Source organism: Pyrus communis, chromosome 6 (genome assembly GCF_041283825.1).
Source record: "Pyrus communis isolate YQ-2024b chromosome 6, ASM4128382v1, whole genome shotgun sequence".
In the NCBI taxonomy this organism is placed as follows: domain Eukaryota; kingdom Viridiplantae; phylum Streptophyta; class Magnoliopsida; order Rosales; family Rosaceae; genus Pyrus; species Pyrus communis.
Window position 1 is genome coordinate 7,925,569 of NC_142570.1, and position 21,264 is coordinate 7,946,832.

Here is a 21,264-nt window from a genome sequence, read left to right on the forward strand (position 1 = left end):
TGGGCCTCAGTGTTCCAAATAAAAAAATTGATATCAAAATCCAATTGGATCATCTCATTTCCTTCATATTATATAAAAAAAATGTGTGCATCTATGATACTAAAATGGACCAATAATAACAACAAAGTCTTATTCCACTAAGTTGACTGTATGAATTTTAGAACATTACCATACTCAATTTTGTGCCAAAGTCTTCTATTAGCTCCAAGTACTCCATTTCTTTTCTTAAAGTGTTTTTCCAAGTCTTCTTAGGTCTTCCTTTATCCTTTTTGCTCTGACCCTCTATCCCATAATTGCATTTTCTAACCAGAGCATTTGCAGATCTTCGATTTACATGTCCAAACAACCTTAACCGATTTTCTCTCATCTTATCTTCAATTGGGCACTCCTACTTTACCTCAGATATTGTTAATCCTGTATTTTCTCGTGTGACCAGACATCCAACAAAGCATTCTCATCTCCACTACATTATTTTTTACACTGTTGATGTTTTACCGTCCAATATTCCTTACCATAAAGTGTTGGCCTAATTACCGTCATATAAAATTTTCCCTTGAGCTATAGTGGCATACGACAGTCGCACAACACACCCGATACACTCTTCCATTTCATCCATTTAGCTTATATTCTACGGTTGAGATCTCCATCCAATTCTCTATTCTTTTGCAAGATAAATCCAAGATACTAAAATTGTTCAATCTTTTGTACTTTCTGATCTCTGATCCTCACTCCTATCTCATTTGTACCTCCATTGGATTGAACTTACACTTCATATACTCTGTCTTTGACCTACTTATGCAAAAACGTTTAGATTCGAACACTTTCCACTAAGACGCTAGACGCTAGTCAGGTGACGAGTTAGGGCCTAGCACCTAGGTGGTTAGGCGGGCTAGGCGGATTTAACTAAATTCATTAAATTTCATGTAAATAAGTGTGTGCTTATACTTAAAATATATATAATTTCATCATAAACTACAAAATAGAATGACACATATATTATGAAGTAGTGGAACATAATGAAAACATGGGAAACAAGTATATAATGTGTGCTCATTTAAGTATCCAGAAAAAAATAAAATGCAAAATGAAGGTTATTTATTTTTTGCCTAAGTGAGTTGCAACCTAGGCGGGTGCCTAGGCGGTCTAGGCGGGCACCTCGGCAGGTCTAGGCGCCCTTTCTTAATTTTCAAACACCTAGACATTAATCGGGACGGTGGCCGCCTAGCGCCTAGGCTGGGCCTAGGCGGCGCTAAGAGTTGATTTTTCGAACAATGCCCGAGAGTGACGAAAGTCATTTATTGAAAACATGAGAACTAAAATATGAATAAGATAAAGGAGATTTAAATATAATTAATATGCAAATGAGGAATGTGTTCAGAGCATACAACTAACTAGAACACTAAAAGAAATAATATAAAATTGAATGAATAAAGGAATGGGTCCTACAACAAGAGGACTCGAAGATGCTGATGCGGAAGTGCCTTGACGCCGGGATTGTAAGCCTCGATTCTAAGTCCTGAGAGGGGTGCAAAACAAACATGAGTGGACCAAGTTGATATATATAATATGTGCTAAAACAGTTATCAACATACTAATTGTAACAACCCAAAATTTCTAATTCGGAAGCTAATTACTAAGATAGGCCTAAATTATTTTTCTTAGCCAAATTTCAAGAAAAGAATAATCTCAGTTATTTTATTATGGTTGCATCTAACCTTCTCGTTAGACTGCCTATGTACCCGACTAAGGGATCAAGCCATTCGTAGTTCACATTTCATTTTCCAAACCATATCCGATAATATGCAAATTAGGGTTGGGCAAACGGGTCTTAGGCCCGCGGGTAGGGGCGGGTATAGGCGGGTCGGGGCGGGTACGGGGCGGGTCCTGTTTTTAAATAGGGGGAAACGGGGCGGGGCGGGCCTAGGTAATGTTTTTCTAGGGTCGGGCCGGTTCCAGATTTATAGAAAAACGGGGCCCCGAACCGGCCCGTTTGTAATTGAAATGGACGGCCCAGATTGAATTGTTACAGACCTTCCAATCATGACCGTTGGTTTTAGGTTTACCCTAATAGAGAGTCTTTGCTGTTTGCTGCTCTCTCTCGAATCCTCGATCGACCTCTCAACCTTTCCGTCTCTGACTCTCTCATCCTCGATTTTCTTCTTGAAGTCCGACATCACCTCACCGTCTCTGCAACACTCCATCACCTCACCGTCTCTGCAACACTCCATCGCCGTTGCCAGTTCAGGTGAATTCTTTAACCTCTTTTTTTTTTTTTTTTTTTTTTTTATAATAGGTTCTTTAACCTCTGATCTGATGATTCTGATCTGATGTATGTAATCTGTGCTCAATATATTGGGATGTTCATGTTTGTTCTTGCTGATTTGGTGGATTTTTTTGATTTTTTAGCTTCTTTAACCTCTGATCTGATCGGATGTATGTAACCTGCTCCTTCTGTTCCACACGGTCGTCATGTATGTCATTGTGTTTCTTTACAGTTGGTAGATTATTTCCATTACACTGATACCCTGTGTGGTTTGAATACAAAAGACTAAAATTTGTCATTTATAATTGTGAATCTGCACCACTAAGATTTTCTCTGTTGTACAGTGGGCACCATGTCATGCTGTTGTTGCCACACCATTGCTAGTTGCATTTTTTAGCTTCGTTTGTTTGCTAGAAATGCATGAGATTGAAAGACATGGCCACCTATCTGATTTTATCGTGTTGTTTCTATATTAAGGGCTGACACTCTTGAAGAACTTGGAGCTATCTGATACTGAAGTTGGAAGCAACGGGCTTCGTCATCTCTCAGGTGATGATTGATTGCATTGCATCAGAGTCTCAGACTATTGCATGGTTATGATCTGAATGTTTTCCGAGTTCAGTGTGAGGCTGTAGGCTATACATTATGCTGAAGCTTTGAATTTACTACCTTGTTAGTTTGTGGCTCAAATTCTTTGAAGGTCTCATTAGTGTTCAAAGTTAAACTGCACCTCATAATTTTTCTGCTAAGCAGTTTGTAAACTTTGTATTATTTGGTGCATGTTCATCTTTTTGAAAGCATTTCTTTTTAAGCATTAATTTGGGTGGCTGTTATCACTTTCAGGTTTGAAAAATCTCGAAAGTTTGAACTTGTCGTTCACCCTAGTAACTGACAGTGGCTTGAAAAGGTTATCTGGATTGACATCTCTCAAATCACTTAATCTGGATGCTCGGCAAATTTCTGATGCTGGACTTGCAGCTATTACAAGTAAGGATTTTTGTGTATTTTTAAGCTGTAGAGGGAAAATATTGGCTATTTGTGTAGAAAACCTTGTGATCGACGCATTGATTTCCACTGAAATTAATCATGTTCTTGAATTCTTCTAATCATAACTATATAGACAGTCAAAGAATTTATGCCGAAGGTGGTGCAGGTCTTACAGGATTGACACATCTGGACCTATTTGGTGCTCGCATTTCAGATTCTGGAGCAAACAATTGTAAGATCTGCAATAAGTAAGGTACCATATAATAATTTGTTTGCTTACTGGATGGTTATTTTTTGTTTGCTTACATATACATCTCCTTTGACATTTGAAGTAATTATTCTAATTGACAATTTCAGGTATCTCCTTTGACATTTACTCTTTTGTATCTCATATTTTAGTATAAGTTTTATTCTAAAGTGATAGTTTATATGGCTTTGATAAAATTTATCTTCTACGTTAACAAGTCTTCAAGGAAATATAAATTAATGGGATTAGAAGTTAGGACCTGTATGCAATGCAAGAATGAGAACCGAGGCCTTCTGCCTGCATATATATATATATATATATATATATATATATATAATATAATACATATACATATACATCTCACACACACACACACAGTGACACACACAATAAGTACTTGGCCAATATTGCAGAAAACAGTTTCTTTAGCAGCTGCATGTTACTGCCCTGCACACGATTTGAATTTTGAAATCTGAATTCTGATTGCATTTACTTGCATTGCTGCATTTCCAAGAATATTATATGCATTTTCTTGATTGTTTGGGAATTGGTTTCAGATTCCGGAGCCACTTATTACTGAGAAAGTTTGGAAATTGGAAGATTTTGAGTCATATCCTGCTTGCTTACTGGTGAGTTCTTGGTTTGGAACTTTGGATGGTTATTTTTTGTTTTGGATGGTTATTTTTTGTTTGGATGGTTATATTTTGTTTGCTTACATATACATCTCACACACACATTACTGCTGCATGTTACTGCTGCATTGGATGGTTATTTTTTATTTCTTGGTTTGGTGAGTTCTTGCTTACTGCTGCATGTTACTGGCCTGCACACGATTTGAATTTTGAAGTACATGAGAAAAACTGCAAGTGCATGCATGCTGCTGCATGTACTTTAAATTATGTCTACTAGATTATTTGCTATTTTATTTACATGGAGATTATGCTTTTTTGGGTTTAAATTATGTATAATGTGTAGATTATGCTTACATGGAGATTATGCTATTTTATTTGATTAATGAATATAGTTCCATTATTTAATTTTTACAGATTTTTACATAATGTCTCAATCTCAAAGTCAAAGTACCCCTAGTAGTACTAATGTAGCATCATCTACGGCTACATCACCATGTCCTCCACAACCCACACAGTCAAAACCATCAATGCCTCCCCCAAACCCCTCATCCTCCAGAAAAAGAAAAGCACCACCTATTCCAAAGACAAAACAACCAACTATAATAGCTTCACTAGAGAGATCTTCTTCTGAGAGATCTTGGGTTTGGGATCATGTCACTAAGTGTACCGTCTCGGAAATACAAGAAGTAGAAAAGGATGGAAAGAAAAAGAAGGTGGAGGTACAAGTATTGAAGGCTAAGTGTAACCATTGTAGCGCCCTTTTTGCATGTGATACTAGTGGGGGTGGGACTAGTACTTACATTAAACATATCAATAAACATTGCAAGTCATATAAACCAACTGATGAGTTGCAAAAGGTTCTAGGTAGTTCTGGACCTTCTGGGGATGTCAAAAACATGCTTGTTGCTAAAGGGTGGAGCCAAGAAGAAAGTGTGGAAGGTATTATTGAGTTTATTGTGATGGAGGAGGTACCTTTTAGTATTGTGGAGAGTGAAGGGTTTAGGCGGATGATGTGCAAAGTCCAGCCTAGATTGCATGTTCCATCTCGGAGAACTATCGTGAGGGAGTTATTCAGTATGTATGATAGCATGAAAGAGCAGTTAAAAAAGGAGATACACAATCATAGAGTGAGCTTGACTACCGATACATGGACAAGTGTGCAAAATTTGAACTACATGGTGCTAACTGCTCATTTTGTGGATGATGATTGGAATATGCACAAAAGGATTCTAAACTTTTGTTTGATTTCAAGTCATGAAGGCAAAGAAATAGGGAAGATGATTGAGCAATGTTTGGTTGAGTGGGGGATTGAAAAGGTAATGTGCATTTCAGTTGACAATGCATCGGCTAATAAGGTGGCAATTGAGTATGTTGTTCGTAAAATGCAGAAATGGCCTAATAGTAAAGTGATTATGAATGGCAAGTTTATGCATGTGAGGTGCTTAGCTCATATTATCAACTTGGTAGTGAAACATGGGTTGAAAAGATTAGAGACAAGTGTGGATGCTCTTAGAAATGCCGTGCGGTTTGTGAGATCAAGTCCCCGAAGGTTAAGTTATTTCAAGAAATGTGTGGAGAATGAGAAGTTGGATAGTAGGGGTCTAGTTGTTATGGATGTGCCTACTAGGTGGAATAGCACATACATGATGCTAGAATCTTGCTTGAAGTTTAAAAAAGCATTTGAAAGGATGATCGAAGATGATGAAGCCAATATATACACCACCTATTTCAGTGAAAAGGTGTTTAGTGATGAAGGAGAAGAAGTGGCGGGTAAAGGGAGGATTGGACCACCTAAGGAGGAAGATTGGGATAGTGCAGAAGTGTTTGTGAAATTTTTAAAGGTCTTCTATCTTGTAACTTTGAAAGTTAGTGCAACTAAGTATCCCACAGCTAACACAGCTGTTCATGATGTCATTGCTGTGGAAAACGAGATAGAAAAACTTTTTTTGCCTGAATATATGCAAACTGGAGGACCTGCAGAGTTGGTGCTACGTGATATGGCATTCAACATGAGAGCCAAATATCGAAAGTATTTTGGTTCAATTGAGTCCCTTAATCAAATATTTGTAATTGCCCTTGTCTTAGACCCAAGGTTCAAATTGAGGCACTACATGCACTTGTGTAGAAAGCAATTACAACTTCTTGATGAAGAGATTGAACAAAAAAGTAATCAAGTGAAGACATTGTTGAAGACAATGTGTGATGAGTATGCTAGTGAAGCTTTCGATTCACAAACACAACAAAAGGGTCGAGAAGATTTAGTTCTTGACACTTCTTCTTCAAGGGTAAAACAATCATCTTCTAGTGTGCCAACAGAAAATCCAATGATATTTAGTCAAATCATGGATGATTGGGAAAAGGAACTAGAAGACACCGAGGATATTGCGCTTGCACATGAGGTGGATAGGTATCTCCTTGACACTGTAGAGAAAGTACCACATGGTTCACAATTTGATGTTTTGAAATGGTGGAAGTTGAAAGGGAGGACCACATATCCCACACTTGCTTTGATAGCGAAAGATGTCTTGCCAATTCAAGTGTCAACAGTTGCCAGTGAGAGTGCATTTAGTGGAGGAAAGAGAGTAATTGATCCTTGTAGATCATGTCTCCTTCCTCAAACAGTGGAGTCATTGATGTGCCTTCAAAATTGGATAAGAAGTGAACCAATTGGCAGCATTGAGTATGAAGCAAGTCCCGCGGAGCTTGAATTTTATCAAGAGTGTGAAGAAGGTAATTATCTTGTTTTTAATAGTTTGGTTTATAACTTTATATTAATTGGTTTACAATTAACGGTTGTTCTTTGTTGTAGAATATAAAAGAAAAAGAGCAAATACTATATCTACAAGTTCAACAATCTCATCAAGTGTTCCTGAAATTGAAACAACTCAAACGAATAAAGGAAAAGGAATTGCGGTAATATTTCAAACTCAAATGAATAAACTTTAAATTTCAATAATTCAATTTGAATGAGGATAGATAATATGATGTTGGATGTTAAAAATGTCATGTTTATATTCTATTTTTGTTTACAGATTCAATGAAGATTGTTGTTGGAACTTGGGTGTTGGAACTTGGATTTTCGGATATTTTGTATGTTGATTTAATTTTTAGATGTTGGAAGATGTAATATTATTATTTTGAATGTATTGTTAATTTATAAACTTGGATGTTGGACTTTGTATTTAGATTGGATGTGAATAATGGTGAATTTGTGCAAAATATGCGTAAATGCAGTTGCAATCTGTGCAAATCTGTGCAAATCTGTGCAGTTTGCAATCTGTGCAGTTTTGTGCAGATTGCAATCTGTGCAGTTTGCAATCTGTGCAAATCTGTGCAGTTTGCAATCTGTGCAAATCTGTGCAGATTGCAAACTGTGCAGTTTGCAATCTGTAAATATGTACAATTTTTTTTTTCTTTCAAACAACCAAAAAAAAAAAGGGACCCGTGGACCCGGCCCGAACCGGCCCGTTTCAACCGGGCCGGGTAATGACCGGTTCTTATATTGAAAAATGTAATCCCCGGCCCGGCCCGCCCCGTTTCCTTTGAACTTAGGTCCGGTCCGGTCCCTTCAAAATTGGGCCCGGCCCGGCCCGTGCCCAGCCCTAATGCAAATAACCGAAATAACCAACTTTGGGTTTAAGAATAGAAACACATCAATTTGGTACCAAACTCATATTTAGAATATCAAAATATGCACAAAATGGCAACATTGACCCACTGGCCAATCGCGTCCGCACGTGCCGCCGCGGATGGCAGTTTCCAGCGAACGGAAACCCAATTTTCCGACTAACTTCAAAAATTACCAAATTTTACAAGTATGAAGATCTCAATTAGTTGAGTAATTTTCATAACTGGGCCAAACTCTAATTCGGCTAGGAAACGCCTAAAATCAGCATTGGACCGCCGGAAACCTTTGAAATAGGCGTTCACGATTCAACCTCAAAACACACTCTGGCGCCCCAACCATTGCTTAGGCTTTGTTCCTGACATTGAAGGGAGACTATTGGTGGTGGTAATGGTAGGAGTTAGCTTCGGATTTTGGCAAATCGAAGCCAAATGCGCCCACTCCGTACATTTTTTGTCGAAATCCACCAATTTTATCATATTTTGTGACGGAAACGGAAAGAGGAACGATTGGGTTCAAAGTAAGGATCATTTTGACACTGGTCCTGTCATCAACGATGGCTTGCTTCTCCCTTCCCTCCTTTCTCTCCTTTGTTTTCTCCTTGATTGGCCGGTTCCCCCCTCTTTGTTCCCTTCTTTCTTTCCTTCCTTCATCACAGCCACACACGTGGCATCCCAGATTTGGCTCCAAATATCTAGAGCCTTCCATAAATGGTAAATTGACCATTTGTCCTTGACTTCAATCGTTAATAACATCTTCGTTATAACTCCGTTTCACGAATGGTTTGCGCCTACATGTTCGTGAGATCAAGCTCTATCCAAATATACCAAGAAATAAAATATATGAGGATAACATACGTCCTCATATAATTCAATTTAGCCAACTAGGACATTTTCATCTTTTCCACTTTTCAAAAAAAATTCCACATAATCATATATTTTAAATATTTCTAGGGTATTACATTCGACCCCCATTAAAATAAATCTCATCCTCAAGATTTCTACCCTCAAATAACGGAAAAGGAATTAACGCTAATTCCAACATTCCATTTATAGTGAATAAAATCATAACCTCGGTCTACAATTTTATTCAAGCCCCCAGAAATAAATACTTCCGCAAAGTAATCATTTACAATTAGGTTTCCTACCACGCTCATTGGTAGAATAAATATAAAAAATTTTAGCCATACACATTGGCAAAATAATACCAAACATCAAGCCATAATCCTCAGGCCTAAATAAATACTAGCTTACCAACCACATCTACGTTTGGTTAGATAAATATTAACATCATAATCACAATCATTGGTAAACTACTTACCATCATTGCCATATTTATCATTGACGAAAGAATTATCATAAATTCCCAGCCGTAACCATCATCGACCAAATAGATATCAAAATTTCAAGTCATAATCATCAGTGGCTAAATAAATATCACAATCTTAAGTCAAACCATTAGAATTGGCAAATCAAATATTAGAAATTCCAACCAAAATCATTGGAATTTCCAATCACAATTATTGGTAAAACCACTTACCATCATTGGCTATACGCAGCCATTACCACGATTCTTCCTCAAAATTTCTAGCCACAATCATTGGCGATATCAAACATCAGAAAAGTTTGGCCATATTCATCCTTGGCAAAACAAATATCATAAATTACAGCCAAACCATCATTGGCCAAATAAATATCAGAATTTCAAGCCACACCAACTATTGGTAAAACCACTTACCATTATTGTAATTTTCATCCATGGCAAGACAAATGTCATAAGTTCAAGCCATAGCAATCATCGGCCAAATAAATACCAAAATACCAAGCCATAATCATCAGTGGCTAGGCAAAAATCACAATTTCAAGCCAATTCATTTAAATTGGCAATTCAAATACAAGAAATTCCAACCAAAACCATTGGAATTTCAAATCACAATCACTGGTAAAATCACTTACCATTATTGGCTAAACATAGCCGTCACCACGATTCACCTTCAAAATTCGTGTGCCAACATAATCCAATTTGATGACCAGTCTCCTGGCCGATTAACCTCACTTCAATCTGACCACAACAACACGAAGTAGGGTAACGAGAGTGTCCATTTAATCCTACACCCCAGAACCAAGTACCCTCCCCATAGGATATGGTACAACTCCGGCCGTGTAGGCCTCCAGAGGTTTAGGGGATCGAAACCCAAGGTAGCTCGCGGTGCCCCTCAATCCTAGTGCCTCTCAATCTAGGACTGTCCATTTTCCAATGGCCATACCACATAGACTATCCCGCAGGAATAACCCGACCGTATAACACCCTCTAAAGGTTTAGGGGATCGAAACCCAGGAGAACCTCACAATCCCTTTCACTCTCAGGTCATCAAAATCATCAATGGTACTTGCATTCATAATCCACAGGAACCTGCACTCACAATCCAACACGTGAGTGATTCAAAGCACATATATGTATCTCACATAACCATAGAAATTATGAAATATGCCACTGCAATGCAAATCTTAATTTTCACTAATGAAATTCCATAATCACCATGGAAATTGGACCATGCCACTTACGCGAGTGGTCCTCCATATATATATATATATATATATATATATCACCTGGATGCCACTTTATTCACAAAATTTTGAAATAATGCATTCACAATACATATGCATTTCACATAAATGCCTCATGATTCATAAAACTTGTGAAATATAACAATATCACCTCAATCATATTTCACATCATCAAAACACGAAAATATATCTATATTCACTCTCCTGCTAGTGAGAGGTTCATAATACATGTGTATTTCACATTAGTCATAGAAATAATGAATAATGCAATATCAATGCAAATCATAATTCACATAGCACTTTGTCCACAAAAATTATGAAATAATGCATTCACATTGCATATCATATTTTACAGCAATAAGAATTCAAGAATATAACAAATTGGAAAGTAGGATCGTTCGCACTGATACCAATTTGTAACGACTCAAAATTTCTAATTTGGAAGCTAATTACTAAGATAGGCCTAAACTATTTTTCTTAGCCAAATTTCAAGAAAAGAATCATCTCAGTTATTTTATTATGGTTGCATCTAACCTTCTCATTAGACTACCTACGTACCCTACTAAGGGATCAAGTCATTCGTAGTTCACATTTCATTTTCCAAACCATATCCGATAATATGAAAATAACCGAAATAACCAACTTTAGGTTTAAGAATTGAAACACATCAATTTGGTACCAAACTCATATTTAGAATATCAAAATATGCACAAAATGGCAGCATTGGCCCACTGGCCACTCACAGTCGCATGCTACTGCAGTGATAGAAGATCCTAAGTATACTCTGAACAACTAGGCTTTGATACTAATCTGACACGCCCCCGATCCTGATGTTCCCCGAACACCAGAGTAGGTACGTGCTGGCCGACATCCGAGGGTGACTAAAGCCATTTATTGAAAACATGAGAACTAAAATATGAATAAGATAAAAGAGATTTAAATATAATTAATGTGCAAATGAGGAATGTGTTCAGAGCATACAACTAACTAGAACACTAAAAGAAATAATATAAAATTGAATGAATAAAAGAATGGGTCCTACACCAAGAGAACTCGAAGATGCCGATGCAGAAGTGCCTTGACGTTGGGATTGTACGCCTCGATTCTAAGTCCTGAGGGGGCGCAAAACAAACATGAGTGGACCAAATTGATATATATATATATATAATATGTACTGAAACAGTTATCAACATACTAACCCCTAAAGTTTTATGAAAACTGAATAGCATAACATGTAATAGGTTTTTCTGAAAACCCTAGCATGCCATAAAACCTTCGTAAAACATATCTTGTATATAGTGTGCCAACTAGTGGTATCAGTATCAATATCATACGGCCGAAGCCACCAACGTACGCCCGGATAAAGCTAATATAAGTATCTTCTGGCCGAAGCCACCAACCTATACCCGGCCGAAGCCAATATAAGTATCATCACCCGTAGGCAGAACAGTGACAACTAGATACGCACAAAAACATTGAATATAATCTTTCCAAATATGGGCACATATATCTTAAAAACATCTTCATAGTATAAAGTCATCCATCATCTATACTAGAAAGAAGTGTGTAAAAACATGTTCTAAATAGTATATCGTCATCCATCATATACCCTACAAGAACATGGGTTCAATAGAAAGTATGGTATTCCAAAATATTCTTAGTAAAGCATAATATCTCATAAAATGTAATCAATAAATCATGCTTTTCATGTATGCATTTCTACTATTAAAACATGCATTTGAGAAGACGTCCACTCACAGATACTCCGTCGAAGATGAGCCATACGAAATAGGAATGACGGAATCGTCGCTATTAATTGCACCTAAGCACATAAAGAGTACAATTAACAAAACTATACTCAAACAATTGAATTTGGAAAAATGGATGTCATAAACGGGCCCAGGACGTCGAAATTAGCCTAGGAGGGGTTACAGACGAAAACCCGAAAAAGTCAACAAAAGGCAACGTTGGCCGTTGACCGGTCAAAGTCAACAGTCAGCGTTGACCGAGTCAATGGTCCAAGTCAAATTGGGTCAGTCAAACTGGTCTAAGTCAAACCGAGCTGGGTCAAAGGTTTGGTCAACTAGGCCTGGGAAAGTTTTGGGCTTGGGTTCTTATGCCTGGGCTTAGCCACTGGGTTGGGTTCTAAGGCCCAAAGGCCTAGGTCCAAGGGTTTTGGGTCAAAGGCTCAGAGGTCGAAGCCCTTTGGTCTTGGGCTGAAGGCCTGACCCAACTAAAAGGGTTTTGGGTTTTAAGGGTTTACCGGACTGGCCCAAGGGTCTTTGGGATTTAGAAACTAAATAATTAAAATACATAAAATAAAACAAAGGTTTTGGGTTGGGTTTAACGGGCCTAAGGCCCGAGTCTTATACATGGCCCAAATGGCCTTAGTTAATTGGGTTTGGATCACTGACCCATTCTTCGTCAGGGAAGGAGGCCGGAGCTTCCCATGCTCCGGTCAATAGCCAACTACCATTTTAACCACCAATCTAGCTACTAAAGGGAAGGTACGAGAGAGAGGAAGAGAATTTGTACCTGTGACGCACCCTAAAGTGGCCAGAGACGGCCAGGATCTTGCTCGAAACCCACGGGGTTCGCCGAAGGTTTTTCCTGGGTTTTTAGGCTTCATTAAGCTCCACAGAGATAAGGGAGAGTGAGAGAAGGAGTCTAGGAAGGTGGTGATGGTACTGCGCCATCGTCGGGGTGGCTCGGGTGTGATGATGGGTGAGTGGGTGTTAATCGGGAAAGGGGAAAAAGGGAGGGTCCGAGAGAGATGTAAGAGTGAGTGAGAGGGATAAAGAGGTGAGAGAGTGAAAGATTCGAGAGAGATGGAGATAGATAAGTGAGTTAGGAGGCTACCACGTGGCAGCGTGAGGGAGGAGGGAAAACAAAATGAAGGGTCCGGATTAGATAGGAATAAAGGGACCAAAATGAAAACTTCAAATGCTTTTAGGGAAAAAGTAAAATTAGAAACTAAATTTGGGGAGGGGTTTTACATTTTGCCTATCAACACTAGATCATATAGGAAAGCACACACCATGGGATATCATCTTTAATATGTCTTGTTAGCTCATCCATTACTAATACAAAAAGGTAAGGACTGAAAAGTTGAGCCTTGGTGTCACCCTATGGTTACGGGAAAGCTTTAAGTTTGTTCTTCATGAGTTCTTAATATAGTCCTTACTCCATTATACATATTCTTTAGAGCAACTCCAGCGTTGGAGCCCTCCCCCCAGGCTATGCACTATTCAATCCACCTAATGAACAGTAACTACCCTTAATGAATAGTAATAGCCCTAGCAATAGCATTTGCATCTCCACCGTTACACTTCAATAGCCCTGGCAATAGGCAATAAAATATTAGTATTTTATTTATTTATAAAATAATACAAAATAATTTTAATTGTAATATTGGATAAGATTTTTAATCGTTCTCGTTGCGCCACGTGTCATTATCCGAAGTATTATTAAATAATACAAAATAATTTTATTTGTAATTTCGGATAAGATTTTTAATCGTTGTCGTTGCGCGACTTGTCATAAAATCTGAAAAGACAATTATTGGGGATGGATTTCCGATAAATTTTTTAATCGTACTCGTTATGCCACGTGTCATTATCTGAAAATACAATTATTGGTGATGGATTTCTGATAAGATTATTAACCAATCACGTCGCACCACGTGTCATAATCTGTTCACAATCTTTGAGGATAAATTTCCATCAGATTTTTAACGAATGACGGCATGCCACGTGTCATAATCTATTCACAATCTTTGAGGATAGATTTCCATCAGATTTGTAACGAATGACGGCATGCCACATGGCATTATGTACAATCTAATCCTTTCTGAATCCTCCATATAATCCACCATCCATCCTCACAAATCTCACACCAATTTTCTCAAGATCTCTATCATTATTCATAGTTTCTGCTTCCTTCTTCACAAAAATCTGTATCATTATTCATAGTTTCTGTTTCTTTCTTACAATGTCTTCTTCTTCCTTAAGGATGATGTGGGAACTCGATCAGGAAGAGGAAGAATTGTTTAACCAATCAGAAGCAATGTTCAATCACCAGGGGGCAAGAAATGAGAGGGAAGAGGATGAGGAGCATAAAAGGAGAGATGACGAAGTAAGAATGGGCAGAGCCTCACATTCCCGTCGAGTCGTCCAAGCTATGGCTCAGATCTGCAGGCCCAGCCGTTCTGGAAACCTTGATAGAAGCAGGCAACGACGAGGTATGAAACTCTTGGATGATTATTTTGTTCCTAATAGTGCATTCCCTGATACGTACTTTAGACGTCGTTTTAGAATGGAACGACATTTGTTCAACAAAATCATGATTGCTGTTTGCAACCATGATTCTTACTTCGTGCAAAAGAAAGAGCTTTTGGTGCTATGGGTCTACTGCCTGAGCAAAAAATTACCGCTGCCTTGCGGATGCTTGCATATGGAGCATCTACAGACCAAGTGGATGAGATAACGAGGATGGGGAAATCAACCATTCTTGAGTCCCTGATGAGGTTTTGCGGAGCAATCAAATCTATCTACACCGCTGAGTACCTCCGCAAACCTACAAACATGGACTTGGAACGGCTGTTGAAGAAGGCCGAGATGCGTGGTTTTCCTGGGATGATTGGAAGCATTGATTGTATGCACTGGACATGGAAAAAATGTCCAAGTGCATGGCAAGGCGCTTATGGGGACAGAAAAGGAGCAAAAAGTATCATTCTGGAGGCGGTGGCATCTTTTGATACATGGATTTGGCACGCCTTTTTCGCGGTCCCGGGAGCTCAATATGACATCAACGTCCTTGCCCAATCCCCTGTGTTCAACGATGTCCTGCAAGGAAAAGCACCAAAAGTCATGTATGAGGTGAACGGACGTATGTACGACGGGCCATACTACCTAGTTGACGGCATTTACCCGCGATGGTCAACATTTGTCAAAACAGTGCCACGTCCGCGAAGTGCAAAGGAAAAACACTTTGCAAGCTGTCAAGAGGGGTGCAGGAAGGATGTGGAGCGTTGTTTCGGTATCTTCCAAGCTCGCTGGGCGATCGTCAGGGGTGCTGCCAGATTGTTTGATGTAGAGTCGCTTCGATCCATCATGATGACGTGCATCATTCTTCACAACATGATTGTGGAAGATGAGTACAATTATGAAGCCGTTGATGAATATGAGCCAGACACGATGAACAATTCAAGAACACGTATATATTGTGCTCATGACGCCACCGATGAGCCTGTGCAACATGAGCCATTACAAAGGGATGGACGTTACAATGAAAGGCTCATTCAACGATATACTGCATTTCAAATGCCAAACATGCACAATGCCCGACAAATTGACTTGATAGAGCACCAGTGGGCATTGAAACAAGCTGAAGATAATTAAGTTCATTTAGTGTGTTTTTTTGAATTTGGTATGTTTATGTTATTTTATTTGGTGTGTTTTATTATTTGGTATGTTTATGTTATTTTATTTGGTGTGTTTTATTATTTGGTATGTTTATGTAATTTTTTTAGTGAGTTTTTAATTATTCTGTATGCTTATGTAATTTTATTTGGTGTGTTTTTGTCATTTCAATAAATATTCTCTTAGTATAAATAACTTACCAAATTAATTTGAATAAATATTCAATAAATTGGAAACAACATAAATAATACAAACAATAAATAATAAATTACAACCCAAAGTGATTGAAAACTTATGGGCTCCGATTACAAAAAGTACTCTATTCATCATCACTTAACCAATTTGTGGTGCTAGGATGATCTTCTCTTGTGGTGCTAGAACCACCTTGGCTTGCTATCGCTTTTCTTGCACGCCTCCTTCGCACCACGTCCGCTTTCTCTGACTTCCAAAAAAATTTAGAATTTGGAGACTTCCCTTCTAAAGGCGTGTTCATAATCTCACGATCTCGTTGAGCCCGTCTTTCTTCTCTAACATGTTCCCTTTCTTGCCTAAATAGCTCTCTTTCTCTCTCATTAGCCTGAAATTCTCTCTCAATAGCTGCTGCTTTTGCGTCCTCTCTAGCCTTATCAGCCTCATATTTCGCAGTTCCCTCGCCAAAGTCAATTCACCTTGGCGAGTAAGTTCTTCCATGAACTTTGCATAATCATTCTTGGAAGCACTCCCTTTTCTCTTTGAAGCCTTCTTACCTTGCGGCCTAATTGGATGACGGGTCGAACCCGGCGCTTGTTCAGGGAGGGGCGTTTCGGGCACTTCTTCTACATCATCTTCATGAACATGCGAGACATGATCGGGTGTAGAGTGTATGCTATTCATGTGCACTTCTGGACCGACTGGCACAACTCTAAATTTAGGACAATCTTTGACAATATTCCAACATTCCCACCAGTTGAATGATTTATTTTTGCTTTTGGTTTTGGCAGCGTACCAAGCTTGTGCTTGAAGTTCCTACACAATGAAAATAAGTAACAAATAAATAATACAAATAAATAATTATAATGAAAATAAGTAAAAAATAAATAATACAAACAACATAATTATAATGTAAGTAGGTAACAAATAAATAATACAAACAATAAATAATAAATTATGTTGGTAACAAATAAATAATACAAACAATAAATAATAAATTATGTAGGTAACAAATAAATAATACAAACAATAAATAATAAATTATGTAGGTAACAAATAAATAATACAAACAAATAATTATAATGTAAATTTGGGTATCAAATAAATAATATATTGTTACATGATCCGAGTAATTTTCCCCACTTCGAATATTACTACTAGCTTGTGCCAAGGCGTCTCTCCACGTACTAAACAATTGACTAAGTAATTTCCAACGACTGGACATCGATTCTTTGGTTCTTTTCCCACCAATTTTCTCAAGATAATTGGTATGAATAAGACTCCACATTTCTCGCAACTGCATCTCATTACCTGTAAGCGAACTATGAGTAACTTCAACCCAGCTAGTACACAACGCAACATCTTCAATAAGCGACCAATTCGTACCTGCACCAGTGGTCATTTTGTTGAAAAAAAATGGATTCAAACTTTGAGACAAAGAAAGGAATGTGATTGAAAGTAGTTGAGAAAATATGAAATTGTTGTGTAAGGTAGATGATAATGAGAAGGTATTTATAGAAAAGTAAAAACAATTTTTTCAGATTTTTCAGATTTTTTCAGACTTTTCAGAATTTTTTTTGAATTTTTTACAATTTTTTTTAAATTTTTATTCAATTAATTAATCTCTGCCGTTGGATATAATAAAATTTGAATTCCAACACTCCAGATTGTGCCATGTGTCACAACGGTAACTTTTCTTAATTTTAAAACTATTTTTTATTTTATTTTTTTATTTATAAAGCATATTAATATCCACCGTTGATCTCAGATCGAACGGTGGATATTAAATAAGACTTTTTTATTTTTTTTTACCGTTCAGATCGAACGGTCCAAATTAAATAACCGTTGAGATCGAACGGACCGTGGGAAGCCACGTGGCTTCCCAACGGTAACTGAAAAAGTTTTTTTTTTTTTTTTTTTTTCTCTTATTTTGTGTCGGCGATGCGCCCCCACGCACAAGTGGGGTGCACGCGCCTGACACAAAAAAAATTAAATAATGCCTGACGCCAGGCTGACGTCAGCGCTGACGTCACATGGCCTCAGGCTCTTGGGCTGGCAATTCCCCACAGGCCCGGAGCTCGGGCCTTCACCTTCACTCGGGCTTGCCCACGCTGGAGCTGATCCACCGGGCCTCGGGCCCTTGTTCTGTCCCCTATCCCCCGAGCATGTGCCCACGCTGGGCTTGCTCTTATTGTCAGAATATATGATACTTGTACACCTTTTTTTTCTCTAGAATCATCCAAAAAATTTCTCTTGAGACCTTATCATATGCTTTTTCCATATCTATAAAAAAACCATATGCAAATCCTTTTGTATATCTTTTATCGTTCTATAAATCTTCGTAAGAGATAGATAGCCTCTGTAATTGAGCACCTTAACATAAATCCGAATCGATTGTCTAAGATTAGTGCCTTTTGCCTCAGTTTACCTTTTTCTCATTGGACATCTTCTTCGTTTTTAAAATCTTATTCAATGAGCTTGTGAGTCAGCTATAGCAGTATACTTGTCTCTCCCAAGATCTTTCGCACTTCAATTGGTATCTATAAAAAATCAAACAAGATTGCAGAAAAAAGGAGTTTGATATTTGTATCTGAATTTTTATTTTCATGATTTTAATGAGTTACTTTTGAATATTTGTGATCCGTATGTTAGATGAAACAAGTGATTCGTTACCTCTAAAGAACCGAACAAGATTACTTCAAGGTAAAGTAGCTATGAAATCATTCATCCTTTAAGAAAAGAGCAAGTGGGCATGCCAATTTGCCAAGTTGATGCAAAGATCCAATCAGATACAAATAACGTTGTCTCCACCAAACAACTGTTCCCCAATTTAGGGTAGAGAACTAATGTCCATGTTTACTTGCACAAAATTGCCCTTCAAATTCATATTAATTTGACTTCTTGATGTTGCAGCACATCATCCTAAATTACAATTCATACACAAGGGCCATTTGGTCAGTCTGAAAACTTTTGCGTTTCACTCCAAAGCTTTCTATTTCCTCGGAGCTCTCACAACTGAAAGGATCAACTCAAAAAATCAGACCCTCCAATGGGGGGCTTCTTCTGCGCGTTTTTAACCCTTCTGAATTGCAGCAAAATTCAGATTCAATTTTGCACTGGAACACTGCAGATCCATTACTGCGGTTGATAAAATTAAAGGTGAGTTTTATTTATTTATGTATTCTTTCAGAATTACCAATTTGAAAAGCAAAAATGGAATTTTTATTTGAGGCAATAAAAAGATTGGAACTTTGAATATTTTGCTCCAAATAATTGAAAGGGGATTGGATAAATTTGATGGGTTTTTATTATTTAGTAATATTTACCTGTGGTCTGTGAGAAATCAAGAATTTTTCTTTTTTATTGGAGCTATATTTGGGTTTAGTTCTTATTCTGTGTTTAGTTCACTATTATCATTACTATCACTATTGTCATTACTAGCTTACAGAATCCAACCAGGGATTTGTTAATTTGATTTAATTGAATGGTTTATGTTAAGTAAATCCTGAGTTGTTTGGTTAATTGAGGTGCTTTCTAGCTGCAATAATCTTGTTTCTTGTCGGTGGGTTTGATTTAATTTCCTTTTTGATTAAGTAATGATTATCTGTTAACTATGTTGGATACTGAAAAATTAAGAAGATTGTTGTCAGTTGGTGACATAGATCATTGCATACAATTGTATACAATATGCAAGTTTATATACATTATGTTGATGTTTGTTTAGGTTATGTGAACCGAGTATCTAAGAAAATCTTAATTTGCAGCTGGAAACGACTCCGAATTTTTGCTGTTTCGATATCATAAAGCATGAGCGTTGTTCGCGCACATGGACGAAGCTTTACAGACCAAGCCCCGCAGGTTTGGTGATCGGAAAACTAGTGACGTTGTTATATGCTTGAAGAATAGAGAAGGGATACCGAAACGGTTCTATTCCCACTCCTCTGTTCTGATAAATAGGAGCAAGTACTTTGCCAACCGGCTTTCTCATCCGAGCTGTAGTGATTGCATCAATATACATTGCTCAGAGGTTAACCACGATCACCATGTCAACCTGTTGAAGCTGCTTTATCTTCCAGCAGACTCAATTTCGGACTCGTTGGATTCTGTTAAATCTGCACTTGGTATTCTTCACGTAGCAGTTGCCTTCCAGTGCGAAGAGATTGCACGCTGCTGCATCCAGTACTTAGAGGCTGTTCCTTGGGAGGACAAAGAAGAGGAACTTATCCTAAAAGCAGTTTCAAATTTGGGTCCAATAGCTATGCCGATATTAGCCAGGATCCAACCTGTTGATTTAGCTGCCACCAAAAACGTTTTTGTCTCAGCGGTTCGCGTTGCCACATCCATTTCCGAACCATGCCCTCCATTCGGTAATGAGCTTAAGACTTCTGCCCAAGAACAAGTTGAATTCATGTTAGGAGAAGATGAGGATGCACCGTTGGTCACAGCTGATGATGAAGTAAAATCAGTGCTGAGAATGGGTCTATTGCAGATTTATTCGACGTTTGAAAAGGAGTTGTCTGCCCTACTTTTGGAGCCTGACCTTGTATCTGATAGGGCAGAGGAGAAAATATTGCATAGTTTGTCTGATCTTGAGTGGATGTTTAACATACTTGGGAAGATGGATTTGATGAAGGATTTCGTATCCAACTGGGCTGAAAACTCAAGTAACGTTTTAGAAGTAATCGAGGATAAGAAACTAGATTCTTTTATGTGGGGTTTGAAAATTAAGCTCATAGAAGTGACTGCTAAAGTCTTGGAAGCAGTTGGCTATGGCAATGTGATTCTTCCAACTCCAATCCGCGTCTCATTACTAAAGACATGGCTGCCTTATATAAGGAAGATGAAACCGCTCTTGGACTCAAAGGGCAGCGAGGAGACGGGCTTTCCATACAAGATGAGTGAAGACTTGTGCCAGAGCATTGAAGGGGCCATGGTGACCTTGGTGCTGGCATTGCCGTCAAATGATCAAGCGGACATTCTGGCAGACTGGATGGGAGCCGAGCAGGTCCAGTATCCGGACTTGAGCGAGGCCTTCGAGGTCTGGTGTTTTAGAACGAAGTCTGCAAAGAGAAGATTAGTGGAGGGATTGGATGGGGCTGGCAATGCAACTGTTAGCCTTTGAAAAGTTTTTGCTTTGGCCTCCTTATATGTTGTAAAATTAATATTCTGTTGAAATAGGAAGGGCATTAATTGGTCTTTGATGAAAATTGAGCTTTATATCAATATATTTTCCAAGCATTACAATTTAGTAATTTACTCTCCCCCACAACACAAGCAAATGATATGATGTTAATTCTTGTATTTTGACATTGTAGAATGCTTCTGTTTGTACTT

The 21,264-nt window shown here is 38.1% G+C and overlaps 2 protein-coding genes across 2 annotated transcripts; both read left to right on the forward strand.

The window, feature by feature from the left end:
* Positions 1–1,808: 1,808 nt before the first annotated feature.
* On the forward strand, positions 1,809–3,785 carry LOC137741624 (uncharacterized). Its single transcript, XM_088695685.1, has 4 exons — positions 1,809–2,245; positions 2,741–2,812; positions 3,107–3,250; positions 3,417–3,785. The coding sequence occupies exons 1-4, from the start codon at positions 2,041–2,043 to the stop codon at positions 3,500–3,502; spliced, it is 507 nt and encodes a 168-aa protein (XP_088551811.1). The 5' UTR covers positions 1,809–2,040; the 3' UTR covers positions 3,503–3,785.
* Positions 3,786–18,635: 14,850 nt separating this feature from the next.
* On the forward strand, positions 18,636–21,178 carry LOC137710656 (BTB/POZ domain-containing protein At3g05675). The gene is made up of 2 exons (XM_068449740.2): positions 18,636–19,089; positions 19,695–21,178. The coding sequence occupies exon 2, from the start codon at positions 19,757–19,759 to the stop codon at positions 21,050–21,052; it is 1,296 nt and encodes a 431-aa protein (XP_068305841.2). The 5' UTR covers positions 18,636–19,089; positions 19,695–19,756; the 3' UTR covers positions 21,053–21,178.
* The last annotated feature ends 86 nt before the right edge of the window (positions 21,179–21,264 follow it).